The sequence below is a fragment of the Sylvia atricapilla genome, chromosome 10 (assembly GCF_009819655.1).
Source record: "Sylvia atricapilla isolate bSylAtr1 chromosome 10, bSylAtr1.pri, whole genome shotgun sequence".
In the NCBI taxonomy this organism is placed as follows: Eukaryota; Metazoa; Chordata; class Aves; order Passeriformes; family Sylviidae; genus Sylvia; species Sylvia atricapilla.
This window is the reverse complement of record NC_089149.1, coordinates 26,205,499-26,223,013: the sequence shown is the minus strand read 5'-3', so window position 1 is coordinate 26,223,013 and position 17,515 is coordinate 26,205,499. Positions and strand designations below refer to the sequence as shown.

The following is a 17,515-nucleotide window of genomic DNA, read 5'->3' as shown; positions in this document are numbered from 1 at the left end:
ATCACCAAACATTTGTACACCCCACGCCAGTGTTAAAATCATCCTCCAAATAGAGGTGGGACCATAAATCCCTGTCTGGGTCACATCTGTTTCCTTCCCTCTATAGATCAAATGCCTGTGGCACTGGTGGCAGCGCAGAGCAACGACCTGTGTATGTCAGACAGCACCAGGACAGGAAGGGGGGCAACCCATCCACAGGGACTCTCTAGAAGAACACTGTGGGTTAAGTACTGCTAAAATGGCAGATTTCTATTAACAACTGTGAATAAACTCTGCCCTGCCAGTGTTCTCCTGCCTGCCTTGGAAGCACAGGCTGCCTGCTCTGGGACACCCTTGACTGCCAATGGCACTCTCGGGAACAGGAGATGCTCTCCCTTCACAGAAACTCACCTGCTGCTTAATGTTATTAATCAGTGTGTGCTAATCAATGCACAGTTGTATGGTTGTCAGATCTCATCCCATTTATTCATTGTTTTTAAATGACATTTCAAGTTTGCATCATAGTGGGAATAAATTGGACCAGTCCTATATTAATGATATTCAGTTGTAAACAACACAACTCTTCACCTTTTTGGATAATTTTTAAAATCAGAGGTAAAGCTGAATTCCTGAAATTAACTCTGCTTCCAGTTCCTTGCAGGTTCTGTTTGTTCTGTAATTTTGGTTGCTTCTTGGCAGCCACTGCCAAACAATTCCTAGAACCGTTTTCCTCAAGTGTTGAACAGCAGCACTTGCTACAAATCAAGTCTAAGTCTTGAAATGGTTTGAAATCCAAAGGGATTTCAGGGTGCACAGTGCAGGGCTGTGGGCACACAGCATTGACATCACAATGGCACAAACAGGAGGCACAAATTCTCCAGCCTTTACTCCTGAGAGGCCTGGGGAACAGAACCCTTTGTTGGAAGCCAGTTCCCTGCTTGCTCAGGGCAAAAGCCTGTGGAAAAGAGTACAGTCTCTAAGTCAGGGCCACCTGCCTGCATGAAAAGTCCATAAAACCAGGAAAACTCAGACATGAGGACTTGCCTGCTGAAGATGGTTATCTCCAGTTCTGGAAAGCTCCACTGCAGGCAGCAGCCCACCTGCAGAGCTGTATCTTACAACCACCGCTGCTGCCTCAGCCAGGGAATCCAGCTGCTCCTTGCTTGCAGCTGTCAGCCGTACTTTGGGGGGTTTTTTTAGATCCTAAGAGAAGGTACAGAATGTACTGTCTCAACCCAGACTTTCTGACAGCCTGGCCTGGCTATGGATTTAGCATTAGCCTGCTCACAGCCCAGGATAACTCCTTTCCTCTTCCAAACATCTGACAAAGTGACTTAGCGCCGGTGCTGCTGTGCTCCCAGCAAATACCCAGCACTGCAAATGCTGCAGTTTCACGTCCAGAGCTGCACAGTCCTGCTCCCACCCCTTAATGGGCTTCTCTGCGTTATTTCAACAGCCCTCAAACAAACAAAACGCATGTCACTGAGCACACAGCACACTTCCAGAAGCTCCCACATGATCACAAGTGGAAACAAAGCTTTTTCTTTCTACAAACTAATGTCCTGTTTGAGTTCCCCCTAAGTTTTAGGCAGAGGCAAAAGCGAATGGCCTTGCGGCCACACAGGGACCCAAGTGTCGGCCCTTTGTTGTCTGTAGCTGCCCTTTGATGTAGATATCCTTTCCTACTGGAAAAATTTTTGTCATTTCCAACACTGTGGATTCCCAAGATGCCTCAAGTTTTAATTAGCCTCTTGACTTCAGGAACAGCAGTAAAGATCTCACCCAACAGCAGAAGTGGAGGCAGCAGCCACCCTTCCAGCCCCCACTGTGTGTATTCCTGAACCTGTGAAGCTCTGGGACTTCTCCTGAGGCCCATCTTCACAGCAGGTATCTTCCTCCTACCTGGAGGGGGTAAAAGTACCCATCTGAGGACCTGTGTGTTAGGTCCTCCCTGTTGCCAGCACACCATTCCTTCCCAAGGAGACCTCTGAGAGAAGCATGACAGAAGCAGTGCTGAGGGCCTCAGGTGGTGCTGGCACACTGGTGGGCACCCAGAGCTCACTGCCACTGGCAGTGCCAGTGCTAGCAGCAGTGCTTAGGCAGAGAAGAGGCTGGGCTGGCTGTGGGGATGGGAGCAGGGAGCATGGCGTGGCACATGGGCACGGGGTCAGGGCGAGGCTGCCAAGAGCAGCTGTGCAATCAATACCCACTGCTCTGCTTCCTCTCACATGCCACCAGTGTGACTGGAGAGATCTATAACCAGGAAACGCAGTAAGAATAGGGTTTAAGCTCTGCCTTCAGTAATCTGAGAGCTTTCAGAACATTTTGGGGAGTGCCACAGTATTTCCCCACTCTGTTCCTCTCAACCACAGGGCAGCTTTGAAATGAGGAGCCCTATCCCTTGGCACCTGGCAGCACTGAGCTCCTGTGTTTGGGAACAAGTGCTGAGCCAGGCTGGCAGGGAGGCACAGGTAGATCTGTGTTGCACTGGTGTGAGGATACCATTGTCGTGCCCTGATGGAGACCCACGTGCAGCCCCACTGCCCACACCTGGCCAGGAGGCTGAGGGGCAGCAGGCTGTGTTTCCATCACCAGCCATAGCACAGGTACACAGCTGGGAGCACGGCTGAGCTGCTCCGTGGGCTGGGCATGTACCCACACACCTCCCTAGGACAGTGACCTGCCTGCCCATCCGGTCACTCCCATGCAGGCTGCATCTGCAATGCTTCTCTGCATGTTTCTTAGCAGGGTTCAAGAGCACCAGAGAGCCTGGACTTCTGAATTTGAGGCTCAGTGCAACATAAATATTTATAGAGACCACTATCTATGTAGCCTGGTGAGCAGGACATTCAGCACAACTGAGCAGCTGAAATGCTGCAGGGGACAACAGGACTTTTAACTAAGGTTATGACTCTGAAGAAGCGCCTCCTTGTATGGAAAGCCTTTTGGATGATGCAAACTTCAGATGTAGAGTCTAATCTTTACATCAAAATCACTCCCACTGAAGCCAGATTTCCTGATCTTGGCCACAGTGTGAACCCTCTGCAGACAGACACATGAGGAGGCATAAGTCAGCCTGGGAAGAGGCTCCTCTGCAGGCCAGTATTCAAACAACAGCCTGGCAGGAGGAATCCAGTGCTGCCATAGAAAGCCCACAAGCATCTAGGAGGCTGCTGCACAGTACCAGTGTCTTCAACAACCCTGCCACGGGGGCAGCTTCTCGTGGGATGAAGGTCTCCCTGCAACCCTATCTAGAGGTGTTGACCATAGCCCATGTCCCACATTGAATCCAAAAGCCACAGGAAAGGACAGCATGCCTGACTCATGGATAGGGTGCCTCTTTTTCCAGCTGCAGCTGGAGAGATGGAAACCTGATGCTGATGGCCTTGGACCTCAGATCACTTCCTGCACATGACAGGGCTCCTGCCACCTCCCCCCCTCTGCATCCAGGACGCCCTGCCAGACACTGCAGAGAGAATGTCCAGCTTCAGCAGGAGCTGCTGCTCTCCACAGGCCACTCCAACTCACCCTGAGTGGCCCCGAAGGACAGGCCAACCCCAGACTGTGCAACAGTTAAATCCCAGCACTGGCCTAGCAGGAGGGCCGGGAGATCCTGTTGCTCAGAGAAATGTGTTTGTCCAAGACAAACAGTGGCCGGGCATTGTTTCAGCATGAGTCAAGCGAGTGGAAACACTCCCGTGCCATCCTGTTTTGCTGTCTGGAGGTTTCCCCTACCTTCAGGATATGCAGAAGGCTCCGGGATGTTTCCGATTTGCTGTGCTCTTACTCCTCCATTTCCCGTAAATGTCCGTGCCCAGCGCTGCTCATTGTACCAGTGCAGCAGCCTGAGCCTTGTGCAGCCCCAGCCTGTGCTTAGAAAGTGCAGCCCACAGCCAGGCAGCCAATGGGCAGCTGATGGAAACAGATGGTGGATTGCTCTCCATCCATCTTTCCCACTGCTACACAGCAGGAAAGACGGCACCCAGACCCTTCCTGGCCACTGGCTTACCCTGCCCCAGGGAACTGAGTCCACAGCTCCACAAGCAAGCTCAGGACAGCTCTGCTAACTTGCCCTCAGGTGCTCTGATGCTTTGGGGCAAAGCTAGTGCTGCAGAGAGCTGTGTGAAATGGTGAGGAAAACATGAGTGGCAACACAGAGATCCTACCATCACTCTGTAATCCTCCTCCCTCCTCACAAGCATTTTCCCAATTGATGTTTCAAGCCTGCACACATGGCAAACAACACGGCTGGAGCTGACACCTCTTATTTCACACCTACATGTTTTTATCTTTCTAAAAGTATAAAAATAGTAATTTTTTTTTTTTTTTACAAAGACTTCCATGCTTTGTCAGCTCATGTTTGTGTCTGGAAACCCTTTTAGCAGCGATGTGCAATCCCTGCAGGGTGCAGGGCTTGGCAGGAGGGCAGGCTGGAGTTTGCACAGCTCGCCCCACAACGGGTGATCTGGCGACAAGAAGGATCAAGAACTTGTTTTCACACGAAGATCAAAACAACACAAGAAGAAAAGCACAACATAGCCCAAAGTGACCCACAATGTCAAAACTGCAACAACAGAAAGTTCAGCCCAAAAATGCAGCCTGTGAGGGCTGTTATTGCTTGGCATGTTTGTCCCCACCACGGGTGGCAGGGGGGAGAGAACACAGCTATGGCTTGGGTCAGGTATTCAGTGCTCAGCCCCATGATCCCGTGCTTTGTCCCCTGCCATGCTGAAAGGCTCTCCAGCAGAGCACCCCAAACCTTAATTCAGTCCCCTCCAGGCATGCCTGGTCCCACAAACCACATCCAGGCAGCACATCACCATTCTTACTCCCTAGTAATGGACTGAAATAATGCAAAGCCCTGCAGAGACAAAACCAAAGTGATTCCACCCTGCACTAATTGCAGGCAAACGAAGGCTTGATTTCCCCTGTTCCAGGCTGCACTGCTAACGACAGGGATCTGCCCTGCCGGGCTGACTGAGGCCATGGTCCCACAGCCCCACAGCTGCTCTTGGCTGTGGCTCTTCCCTCCATCCTCCTTTAAGCTCCAACAATTGGATATGATTAACTGGGGCTGGATTTACCATTCTGGGCACCAAAATCCTGTCAGGACACCCAAAGCAGATACAGGAGCCCTCTACTCTCTGAGCATGGTACCACCCTATGGAGACAAGTCCTCAGAATCCCTGTTTCAGATTAAGTCCCCCTGCAGGGATTAAAGCAGGGAGACCACTACTCCCCTAGGTTTTTTTCCAAAGAGCAACCTGAGTTGAAGAGAAGCCACCAGCCACCTGCTCCCCACGGGGAAGAGGCTGTACCTGTACACTGGCTGCATTTCCCTGGCAATCCCAATGACTGCTCCCTTCGGGAAGTTGTCAAACTCATCAAACAGGTCTTGGATGTTGGTCTTGTACTTCAGGTCCAAGTCCACCTGGATGATCTGTGTTATTTCTGAAAGCACAAAGAGGAAAAGTCAGCAATATAAGACAAAACTGTAACCTGTGATTACCAGCAGCTACTGAAGGAACTGAACCCAATAAGGATTTGTGTCATGGGTTAACACATAATCCAGCTGCAACCTTCACATGAAGCAAACAAACTTCAACCATCATGAAGCATTTACCACTGTGTGTTTACTACAGAAATCATTTCTGGTGACCCCCTGCTTCTATCCATTCCCTCCTTCCTTCCAGAAGACTGGTTTTCCATATAACTGACAAAAGCAAGAGGTAGCTTCAACCCAGCCTATCTCTGTTTGTGGAAGTGCTTCTGTAGTGCCAGCCCCACAAAATCCCATGTTTACTTTCAGCTACCAACTCCATGAGTGTTTCACACCTCTAGCTCAGACAGCATCCATCCCTGGCCTGACATACCAAAGCAATTCCCATCTTGGACAACATCAGTTCTCCACATGACACCTCCAGTATCACCTGCACAAACCCATTAGCTCCCAGCAGCTTGATATGGGCTTCCCTGAGGAAGAGATCACAGAGATTACAGCCCTCTGCCTGCACAGAACTGCTGGTGATCTGCAGCAGCCTGGAAGACTTTATTATTGCTGGTGGTACCCTCTCAGTGGCAAGGGGTGTTGTGAAGACATGGAAACATCTTCCATTTGCAGTGAGGCATCAAGAGCAAGGAAAGGCTGGAGAACATAGTTTTCAAGGCTAGGCCTGAGGCCCTTAACAGGGTCAGGCCCCTGCCTGAATTTGTCCCAGTCTCCCCTGCAGCACACAGGACTGAAAGATGGAGATGCTGCTTGGGAGAATGTGCAGAAGATGTGCCTTGACAAGACTGCTCATCCCAGGCGGATCTGGGGATGCTGCATGGATTGCAGGAGGCCAAGTGCAATGCAGCAAGTGCAAACACTACAACAGATCAAGCCATCAGATGGGATCTCCTAGCCACGAGCAAAGCCATGGTTATCTTCTGGCCAGGCCAGCTCAGCCCTTCTCAGTGACTGTGAGTGGAGCCATCCCCAGGGCATTATGTAATGCCCCCCTATTTATATGTGTTATAAAAAGCCAAGAGCAAATTGGCCAGGTTGCTTAGCACTCAGCACTAATTGGATTGTAAGGCTGTGTCAACCTGTTTTGGTCCCATTCATCATGCACAGGTGCCCTCAGAGCTCCCTGTAGGCTAGACCTGCCTGTCACCACCACTTCCAGAGCAATTAGCAAACCAAACCTTCCTCCTGCCCAATACCTGCAGGCAGGAGGACAAGCCTTGCCTGCCCTCACCTTCTGCTGCCTGCATCTGCTGTGCCTAGGGGCAGGACTTCCCTTCAGGCTGATATTGCTGGGGTAATGCCCACGCTCCAGCCTTTCCACCACCATAGTTCCTCATCCCCTCACACTGTCATGCTCGGGACAGGCTGCTGGCTACTCCTGGCTGCTGAGAGCAGGAGGCAATTGCTCTGTTTTCAGCCCCCAAAGCCATCATGGGACTAGAGACCCAGAGGCACCGAGAGCAGCCAGGCACCAGCAGTAATCCCCCAGCACAGGAGTGCAGCTTTGCATTTTCAAAAGTGTTCACTGCTTGGTGTTTTTGTTTCAAGCAGATGTTGGGCTGTGCAGCAGCTCCAAATTTTTTGCAGATCTTGCACTAATCTGGGACTCTTAGCATTTGGTCATACCTACCACGTTGTCCTCATTTAAGAACAAAAAGGCCCTGTGAGGTTAAGCAAGAAATATACTGCTTACACTGTGAAGCACCCAAGCAGAAATATACATCAAGGAGAAATAGTATCTAAGCTACAACTTGGGCTGTATCTCAATTTACTTTTTTAACATCCATCACGCTCTGTCTCCTAAAGCGAAAGGCCATGCTCCCTTCAGCCGTCAGTACGGCAATCCACAGGCCTACCTAGTATTTACCATCACCATAATCCTCTGTTTGCAAAGATTTAAACCCCAGGCACAGTAATTCACCACAGGCTAAAGCAGGTCTTGACCTGAAAGCAATTTCCCCCAGCCTTCTGAACTGCCTCATAAATGCCCAGTGCAACTCAAGCATATGAATCAGCAGAGCAGTGGATTTCTGCAATGAGGAACAAGACATATATTCCAAATGCACCAAACCTCCCCAGTGGCCCAAACTGGGGCAAACCCCCAAATCCTAAACATTACAACACTTGAGAATACCCAGACAGGTCACAAAACTCCAGGACAAGAAGACCTTGGACTTACAGCACAAGTTCAGCTCCAGATAAATGTGAGGAGCCTGAGCCCTACAATGTACTACTGAGGCTGGGAAGAGGGGATGGGATTCCCAGGGGCAGCTCAGCAGCACTCACCCTGGTGCCCAGCAGCCGTACGATGCCTCATCAGGTTTCAATTAAATCAACTGGGAGGCACGTCATCTGATTGTTCTCTAAAATTACAGATGAACTCCAACTGCAATCTATCACAGTGGAGAATGAAAGGAGCTGGAGGAAGCTCCTGCCTGCCCCAGCACCTCAATGGGTGGGTGAAAGGCTCTGTAGGGTCCCTGTGCAACCCAGAGCACATTGCCCAGCCAGCTGTCCCCAGAAGCCTCAGCTGAGCAGAGAGCTGAGCTGAGCACAGCTGCAGTGCCAGGCAGCGATGCCAGTGCCACAAGAAGCCCAGGATGGAGACACACAGTTTATTTACACAAACACCCGGGTTCTCCATCCTGCCCTTCATTAGAGGCTTCCTATATTTGGCTCACCCCAGCACACTGGTCCATGCTGTGCCCTGTGCTTCCCCCAGGAAATCCTCACTAAGAAATTAAATCCAGAAAGCACCAAGTACTTTTTTTGTTCTAATTTTTAAAAAATTTTTGTAATTTTTTTCGCTAAAGCAAGCACGAACTGCAACACTGAGACGTAAGTGAGCACGGGTGACATTAAGCATCACTTTGCCAGATGCAGCCTGCACGCACAGATTAATGGCTGAGATGATTTCTCTGCCTGGGACTGGCAAGGGGCCAGGCACTAATATTTATGATGCATCATGCTCTCTCACCCTTTTACCGAGCGCTTTGTCCTGGCTGCCATGTGGGGTGGAGGAATTGCGTGCTCTCTTAGGCACAAGCTGCTCAGAAGGATCCAGCTGGAAATGTGGGAAAAGGCTGTGCTCTGCTCAGCAGTGAGTTTTCTAACTTTGCCATACTGTGTAAAGCCCTCCACTCTGTTCAGCCACAGCATGGAAAGTGTAGCTGTGCCACTCAGAGCAGAGATGGTCTCCATTAGCACTGACAGCTTTATAGCACAGGTTGGGCCCATTTAAAGCTTGTAATCTTTTACTGCAGCCTTGAATCAGCAGCTACAGCAGGGCTGTGCTCCAGGCTTGGCTCAAAACCTCCCTCCAGCCCTCTCCAGAGGAAAATGGCCAGGTTCAGAGATGCCTCATCCCAAAATCTCATCTAGTGAGGGAGCAGAGTCAGACAGAGGTCATGTCTCTGTGCCTTGCTGCCGCACATTCTCTGCCAGGACCCAGTGGGGCTATGACAGCACACAGACAGGCACCCTGAGGGGCACAGCAGGTTGTCTGGATGCTCTGAAAGGCACCCAGGAGCCCCTGTGGCAGGGGCAACTTCTGCAGCAAGTCTAACAGCCCATACCAAGAAGCATGGACCCCAAAAACTGCCCCAGGGCACAGCAGGCAAAGAGGAGGCGTGCAGCAAGCTAGGTCACCCCACCACTGGAGTGACACTTAGGAGAAAATTCGGTCTAGATGAGCAACCTCAGGTGACACACCTGTCCATGGCAGGGAGGCTGGACACAGATGAACTTTAGGGTCCCTTCCAACCCAAACCATTGTAAGATTCTATGAAATTGGTCTTCCCAGAAATGTCAGGCAGGATTTTGAATGGCAGCAGGGGGCACAGGAAGGAGGTGAGCTTTGGTGGACCCAGCCAGAGCTCTGGGGATGTCATGCAGTGAGCTATCACCCCTCCAGCCTTTAGCATCTGCTCCCATTGTTCAGAGCAGCCTATGGATGGACAGCCTTGAACCTGCCCACAGAATAGGACTACTTTCCCCTAACCTGAGATGAGAGGACGCACTCTAAGAAATGTAAACAGTGGGTTTATAACTACAGGACACTGGATGAAGGGTCAGGTGAAGAGAAGATGCAAAGGCAGGAGCCTGCTGAGAGCAGCACAGGCTGTTCTGCAGCCAAAGTAATTTAAGCTCATCCCAACAACTTTCCCTGTATAAGGGTCACTCCCCCGGCAAAGCTGAGCCCAGACAGTAGGAGCAGGGCTGGGGTCTAAGTGCTAGCCTTGGCTCCAAACCCTCCACTTCCATACAAACCACACCAGATCCAGGGATTTAGCACGCCACTACTGGCAGTGGAAAGGGGAAGAGTTGTGTTCAGGAACTTAATAGTGAAATGGAGAGCTGCAGTCACAGCACAAAGGGCAGAAGCTGTCCAGCAAACATTGCAGTCTAAATCATTGACAACTGAGCAGTGGTTTAACAGATGTAGAGTAGAAGCAAGAATCAAAATGCTGGAAGTGCTATAACTCTCCAGTCCACTGACAAGCTCATGTTAGCACAAGCTCAGCTCCCTCAGAGTAAACAAGCCTGCCTGCAGCTGGTCTGGCAGAGGAGATGCTGCAAACAACAGTGGGATACCAAGAGGGGATAGGACACCACCCCACCAGCTGCACTGTGCCCAGATCTCACACAGACTCCTGAGGCAAACACCTGTCACCAAAGCTGGTGGTAATTTGGCTCTGCTCCTGCCATCCTCTGCACTGGCACCTCCACCTGTCTCAACAAACCTGTTTTTAAGGACTTAACCATTCTGGTGCTTCATGGCAGTGAGGAGAGACTCCTCTAACATAGAATCATGGAATTACTTAGATGTGAAAAGACCTTTAAGATCATCAAGCCCAACTGTTAATTTGGCATGTATCAGGTGGGAGCACCTTGACGTCCCCTGCATCACAGCAGTGACTTTTGGGGCCAAAAGTGCTTTAAGAGGTGAGATTGACAAGGGCACTGCTGGGACTGCTGACCCAGCTGCGTGACCCAGGCCCACCACTTTGCCTTTTCCCACGGAGCCAGCACCTGCCTGGCTGCCAGTCCTGCAATACAGGGAGGCAAGACCCCACTCCATCCTTCAGGAGGTAGCATGGGGTGCTGGCTGGGTGATGGCCTGGGGAGGGCTGGGACAGGGAACTGCTGGAAGCAGAGCAACTCAGAGAACCTTCTGCAGGGCCAGCAGCAGTTGCAGCCAGCAGGGGTGACACAGTGCAGCCAAGTGACAGGAGTGTCCCCTGCTGGCTGCAGCTCTGGGTGTTGTAGGGGCTGCAGCAGGCTGTAGGGAAGGGCCAAGGGATGGCTGTTCATTTTGCCACTTTGCTTAGACGACCATAAGGAAGAGTGCCAAGCAACCAAAGCTCTCTGAGTTGCAGTCAGAAGGGCTGGAGATCTCAGGTCTGCTGGTCTACAAATGCTGAGCACACCTGGACAGCTGCCCCTCTACCTCTCTGAATTGCTTTGACCCATGTTATTTTCAGCCAGATTTTTCAGCTGTCCCCATTATGACAGGACAAGATCCCAAGGGAAGAAGGAGCTGTGAAGGACCACCAGTGACTTTTAGATGGCTGCCTTGGGCAATAAACCTCCTGGAGCTGAGCAGCAGCCTCCAGCTCCAGCGGGCAGTGTGCCTGCAGGAGCAACACACAGATCCACAAAGCTGCTTGTGCTGGCTGTGAAACCAGGATCCTCCGCCCTCACTGGCTCAGAGAGATGTGTGGCCAAGAAAAACTCCACTCCCACAGCCAGCACCATGGCCAAGCATGGATGCAGAGTGGGTGACAGGCTCCAGAGGTCCCTGTGCAACCCAGAGAGTACTGCCCAGCAGCAGTAACCAGCTGTCCCTGAAAGCCTCAGCTGCAGCAGGGAGCACCTGCAGTGCCAGGCAGGGATGCCAGCACCTCAACAAGGCCAGTGTGGAGGCACACAGTTTATTTACACAAACATGCTGGGTTCTCCATCCTGCCCTTCATTAGAGGCTCCCTGCGTTTGGCTCGCCCCCCGCACTGGCAGCTGCCCCTGGCTGCTCTCCCTGCTGCTGTCAGCAGGGTTGTGAGCAGCTTCCTCTCTGGCTGTGTGCTCCCCTGGCCAGGCCTTGTTTTCTCCACACACAGCCTCCCCTCTGCGCCCAGGATTAATCACTGCTGCCTGCCCGGCTGACCTTGGCAGCACCGGAGAGCCTCGCCCAGAGGAAGCAGCCAAGGCAAGGGCACACGTGCATGTGTGCAAGCATGACACGCTCTTCTGAGCTTGATGCCACTGTGCTGGCAACTGGGGGGGCGTGCAGTTCCCCTTCCCAGGACATGGTGATGCTCCAGAGCCCACCCTCCCAAGAAGAATTCGATGCTACAAAGCCCTGCACCAGCAGAGCTTGCCAACGCGCAGGGCAGCTTACCTTCCAGCTGTGTGCTTCAACACAGGTCCTCACATCTGCAATGCAGCCAAGCGTCCCCTGCTCTCCTTGGGACGGCCCAGCAGCTGCCTCCCCATCCAGCAGCCTCCCTTTCTGCACACAGAGTTCCAGGGAAGTGCAGGCAATGTGCCCCAGCGGCCCGGCTGCTAACCAGGTTTCTGCAGCACTGATTAGGCACCCAGCAGAGCAGAGCAGTGGCTGCAGCACAGCAGCTAATCAGCCTATCAGCTAATTAAAAAATTAGGCTGTCTGCCAGAGATAGATGACAAATCATTGCTACCACCCACGCAGGGCAGGCACCTGGGTGAGCTCAGGGGTCTGGAGCAGCAGAATGTTCCCAGGTATTGACAGCGGCATCACTTTGATTGCCTTGCTCCACACCCTGCAGCCATCTCCTGAGGGAAGGGGAAGACTCAGCAGGAGATGGATGTGTTTTGTTCCAGGAAATTAATTTTTCCTGTGCATCCAAGTGTCCCCATGTAATCCGTCAAGGTCTGAGTGACTAATATTTAGCAGTACTCAACACCTTGGCTCTTAACTGGACTTCGAGGTAGCAACATTGCTAAGCACGCAATAGGTTTCAGGATGGAGCTGGAAATGCTGTTTGCCTTGTATTTAATATATGCTACTGCTGGGGGAGGAGTGTGAAAACACTTCTTGGAGCTGGAGGAAGAGCAGCAGGAAACCTTTTAATCAGACAAAATAAGTTTTGATTTCAGGTTGCTATAAATTACAAAAGAGTGGATGAAAAGCTGTGAAGTAATGAGCAGGTGAGATGGAAATGGAAACCAAAAAGAGATACAGGAAAATAAATTTTCTGGGCTCACATCCCAGTTAACTGCACACACTGGGGGAAAGGGCTGCAGGCAGGTTTTGTCCTTGTTTCTTCCTGCTAAGCTCTAATGAGCTATGGCAGAGCAGGGAGAGGCTGTAAGGGAGAGCAGCCCTGGCAGCAACACTGGGTGACCCCCAGCACCCTCCAGCCCTTTGGGGATGGGGCAGCTGGTCTGGCTGGGGAGAGAGGAGGGCAGCACCCACCACAGCACTGGGTGATGAGACCCTGCTGCTCTGTGGGAACGGGGGGAGCAGCCAGCCCTGACCTGACAGATCTAGGACATCCAAAAATAATCAATGGTGGCACTGCAGCAAGGGGCAGGCAGTGGAAATGATGAGAAGTGACACTACCCCTGGGGGGCTGGGGGCCACGCTGGCCCCAGAGGCAGCAGTGCCACAGGGAAGGGGTCTGTGCTGTGATGCAGCACCCAGGAGGCTTCCAGACACTTGCTGAGCAGCAGCCACGTCTCCCTCATCACAGAAGCCCTTCCTGTCACCTCCTCCACACCAGAGCTGGGGCCAAGGTGCTATCCTGCCAAGAGAGCCACGTCCCACAGGCAGCCAGATGGGGCTAGCAGCTCATCTCAGCAGATGTGGACCCCTCACCAAGGCCACAGCTTCCACTGTTTACCTGGGGTGAGCTTATTCAGAGATCTGCTTTTGCCTACTCCTGAAAAGCATCATGAAAACAACTCTCTGAGACAAGAGGCTCACCCCAGCAAGGAACAATGGCTGGCACAGCTATCCCTATTGCTCACAAAATGATCACTCCAGAGTCTTCCCATCACAGGATCTGACATAAGTACATGCAGCTCAGAGACAGGCTGGGAAGGGAATCTGGCTGTTTTTCACGTGCTTGCGGCATGAAGCAGGGAGGGAGGTTAAGAGAGCACATCAGAAACTATTAACACTCCCTCCATCCCTGTAAAGATGGAAACATTTTTTCCAGAAAGTAAACCCTTCAGCTACTGCAGCATCCCTTGGGAACTGTGGTTTGGGAGCACAAGGCTCTGGGGCCGACTCCCACGACTCCACCACAGACCCCAATTTTCTGTGCCTTTTCCCAACATCTCTCCGTTGGTAGCACACAATCAAGCCTGAAGCATCTGGGACATGGGCACTTTCCTCCCAGCCCTCTCCCAACAGCTGCATCTCTGCATTCCCTCATGTGGTGGAGCTCAGCAATGATGGCAATGCTCAGCCAGCAGGAAAGGATCAGGAGTGACGCACTTTCAAAATGCTCACTTATTACAATTATTACAGTGATTTGCTGAGTTCTGTGGGCAGCTGCCCTGTGCACCAGGAATTGCTCTGCAGCTGACAGGAGGAAGAAGGCGGAGTGATGCCTCCCCATCTCCCTCTGCCAGGCTCCACCTCAGAGACCTCTGATGCCCTGTGTGACACAGGATGTGTGCAGTACAACTCTGCTCACGGGTGCTGTTGAAGGGACACATCACACACAGGCACCTGGCACCCCACAGGCAAACACAGTCCGACTTGGGCAATCCTGTGCTGTGGATTCAAGCAGTGCAGATGCAACGTTGAATCCTCAGGCACCCATCTCTATAAAAGCAATCAACAATGTCTTCAGGATGCTGCCCATGGGCTTCTCCAGAAGGACACTAGCAGAAGACAGTTACTAGTCAAGGCATTATTCCAGTAATGTTTTCCTAGTAACCCCGTGCTTAACCCCTTTCCCCAGTTCCCAGGCTCTCCACCTTCACAGCCAGTGGCAGCAGTACTCCAGGTGCCCAGCCTCAGCACAGGCAAAAATGCCCTGAGAAGGCACACCACAGCTCAGTGCCTGCTCCAACACATGTCCTGGCTGGCCTTTGCCTTCCCTCCAGCTCTGTTTGGTGGGAAAGGCATAAGCTGATGTTCACAGAGGCCTCTGTCTCCGGGCTGGTACTTCCAGAGCAGACAAAGGCTGATATCAGTTTCGTGGGAGACCAAGCTGGAGCCAGCAGCTGGATCCTGCTGCAAGCAGCACCAAACCCCAAGTGATTGGGGCTTGGTCATTGTCAGGCTGCTTGGACAAACATCATTATAATCTGGTGTATGCTTAACAATCAGCACAGCTGTTGATAATGAGCTGGAGAAATTGCCCCGTTCAGAGTCTGAAGCCAGGGAGCCCACTGGACTTCCCATCAATCCTGACGTGTCACAGGCGCTGTCTGGACACCCGCTATGAAGCCAAAGGCACAGCTCCCTGCTGGCAGTCACCTCCCCAGACACAGTGCTGCTTATTCCCCCACAGCAGCCACCCCACAGGCTCCTGCACAGCTGGCAGCCCCAGGACACCAGCACCTGGAAGAGGCAGCGTGAGGGCTAACCTCACATGCAGCAGAGCCCAGGGGCTCTTTGCAGCCTGTGCTCATCTTCCACCCTTCATCACAGCTTCTACCTTCAGGCTGGGCTGGACAGTGAGGGAGAAACCCTGAGAACTCCCCCACATGCTGCTGGGGGGAGGAGATCACCACGCCCAGACATGCTGCTACTCCCCACAAAGACAGCCAGCTGTTTGTACCAGCCAGGAAACTCTGCTACCTCCAATTTATCCTATACCATCTTCAGTCAAGTTCTGCTAAATACCTTCACTCCATGTGAAGCACAGTACTGTCAGCCAGGTCTCAGAACCTCCCCTGAGCTAATGGACTCCACTCCTCCATCTAAGTTGGCAGAGATAAGCCACAAAGCTGCTTCTGTGTCACGTCTCATTTTCCCTCTGCTCCTTATTCTCCCACAGGGCCATGCTGCTGCAGCACCATCAGCAACACCAATGGGGCTGAACACCAAATGACAGTTTTCAAAGCTCTACCCAAGCTGCCGGATGCTGCTGGCTCTCCCTTGGCCCACCAGCTCCTGGTGGTCTTGAGGAAGACCATTAGTAAAATGAATTTTTCCTGACTTGGGCCAAGAATGGGTGCCAAGAATTCCCTGGGGAGCTCCCACCTTTCTCAGGCTGCCTTTCTGTCATCTCAACTCCTCCACCCCTCACTTGTGGCACCTGCAGTCTGTCCCCAGACCTTGCCTGCCAGACAGACCTGCCCAGACACTACTCCTTCATGTACCCAGAGAAGGGTGATAAAAAGCTTGCTGGGCCCCCTGAAGTTACACAAGTAAAATGACAAGTGATAGAGGGATCAAAGCCAGTCACGAAGGAAGAGGTCCCCTCTGGAAGGGTAAAGTGAAAAGGAAAGTGAAAAGGTCCGAGTCCTTGTTCTCCCTCCTCTTCTTTACATTGCTCTGCAAGTCTCAAGACCATCTCATGCTGGCATTGTCCTCATACTGGCAGCTCCTTCTAAGCTTGAACCTGCTTGTCCTCTTTGTGTAACTTTCCCATCACTTCCCCCTTGCAGAACCCTTCTGATGGATCAAGCACTGCTCCAGCTCCCTGGGCCTGGCCACACCACATTAAAATGGGATTTATGAGCTTTGAGCACAGACAAGAGTTATGCAGTCTGCACTTCTGCGTGCTGCATACCAACTCCCCAGCTGGTTTAAATCAGATTAACTCCACTGATGTAAGACATTTAAGGCAAGAGTGTTCCATGATTTACACCAGCTAAGAAGCTGTTATAATATAACTTGGCAGCTGCAGGTTTTAGATCTGAAGTTTTTTGGGCAAAGATCCCAAGTAACAGTAAACGACAGAGCAGCTGAGTGGCAAATCCCATTTACCCTCAGTGCAATGTGCATGTAGCCAGCATATGTCCCACAGAAGTCCCTAAAAAAATAAAAATAACCTGGTGTTCAGTTTTCAGTGCCACTGGTCTGCAAAGTCAATGCCCCATCACGATCCGTAGGTTCCAAACACATCACTAAATCATGATACATGAAAATGCCTCTCTTCAAAAAATTATATATTTGGTAAACTAAAGCCAGGCAATTTTAATACAAAGCTCATTTGCTACTGAAATAAACCCTATAGGCTGATAAATGCAAAGCACCACACCAGAGAGTTTGATATTCAGATCAGGGCCTTAATTTTTGCTAGAAGATGCTCAAGCTTCCAATCAAACCTGGATTCCACAAAAAAGTGGTGTTAATGCTATGGAGCCAGATGTGCTTGTGCACAAAAAGACAGAGCACTCAGGGCAGAACACAGCATTCAAGGGAGATGAAATGGCAAAGAAATGCACCTGGAAAAATGGTAATACTGCCTGAAAAAGAAGTTTTGGTCTTTTCTCCTCCAACTCAGCAAAGTAGCTTCTTCAGACCAGTAGATGCTGACTTGTCTGAGTCAGGAGGGCAGCAAGAGCCCAGTGCCATTCCCACATCACCTGCAAGCCTGGGAGAGGTCAGCAGAGCTGCAGCCTTTCCTAATGCCTCTTGTTCAGTGCTGGCTGCACAGAGAGGGGCCAGTGAGCCCCGCCAGCCCCATAAATCACCAGGCACACAACACAGTAAACCTGACCTCTCTTGCAAGGGAAATATAAATCAGCTTTACTAGCAGCTTCTGAAACAAAAACTAAACTCTGAAACTGTAAAAATGCCTCTTTAAACATCCTGTGCCCCAACAGACCACTGAAAGTCCTGTCAGGCTGAGGAGGAGCAAACAAGCTTTTCGAGAGATGAGATGCCTCATGGGTTGATGAAGAGAGAAAAGGCATTTCAGACTGAGCAGCTTCTTGCTGGCAGACAGCACGACAGGGATATCTTCATCACACAGTAAAGACAGAGTACGGAATCAGGAGGAGTGAATTAGCCAGCATTAATACCATCATTTGTATGCAGTGTACTTCAAACCGTTCACAGTGCAGACAGCACCAGACACA

At 51.4% G+C, this 17,515-nt stretch overlaps 1 protein-coding gene and 1 long non-coding RNA gene across 4 annotated transcripts in view; both read right to left on the bottom strand.

Moving 5' to 3' along the window:
- XXYLT1 (xyloside xylosyltransferase 1) overlaps positions 1 to 17,515 on the bottom strand; it is a 31,952-nt gene that overhangs the window by 6,832 nt on the left and 7,605 nt on the right. For all 3 annotated transcript variants that reach the window (XM_066326408.1, XM_066326409.1, XM_066326410.1), the window contains exon 3: positions 5,298 to 5,430. In XM_066326408.1, the coding sequence (XP_066182505.1) occupies positions 5,298 to 5,430 (133 nt within the window). The remainder of the gene's footprint in view (positions 1 to 5,297; positions 5,431 to 17,515) is intronic.
- Positions 432 to 5,287, bottom strand: LOC136365702 (uncharacterized). Its single transcript, XR_010744390.1, has 3 exons — positions 3,715 to 5,287; positions 1,762 to 1,881; positions 432 to 934 (listed from the first exon to the last, which is right to left on the bottom strand). It is a non-coding gene; the product is annotated as an uncharacterized lncRNA (long non-coding RNA).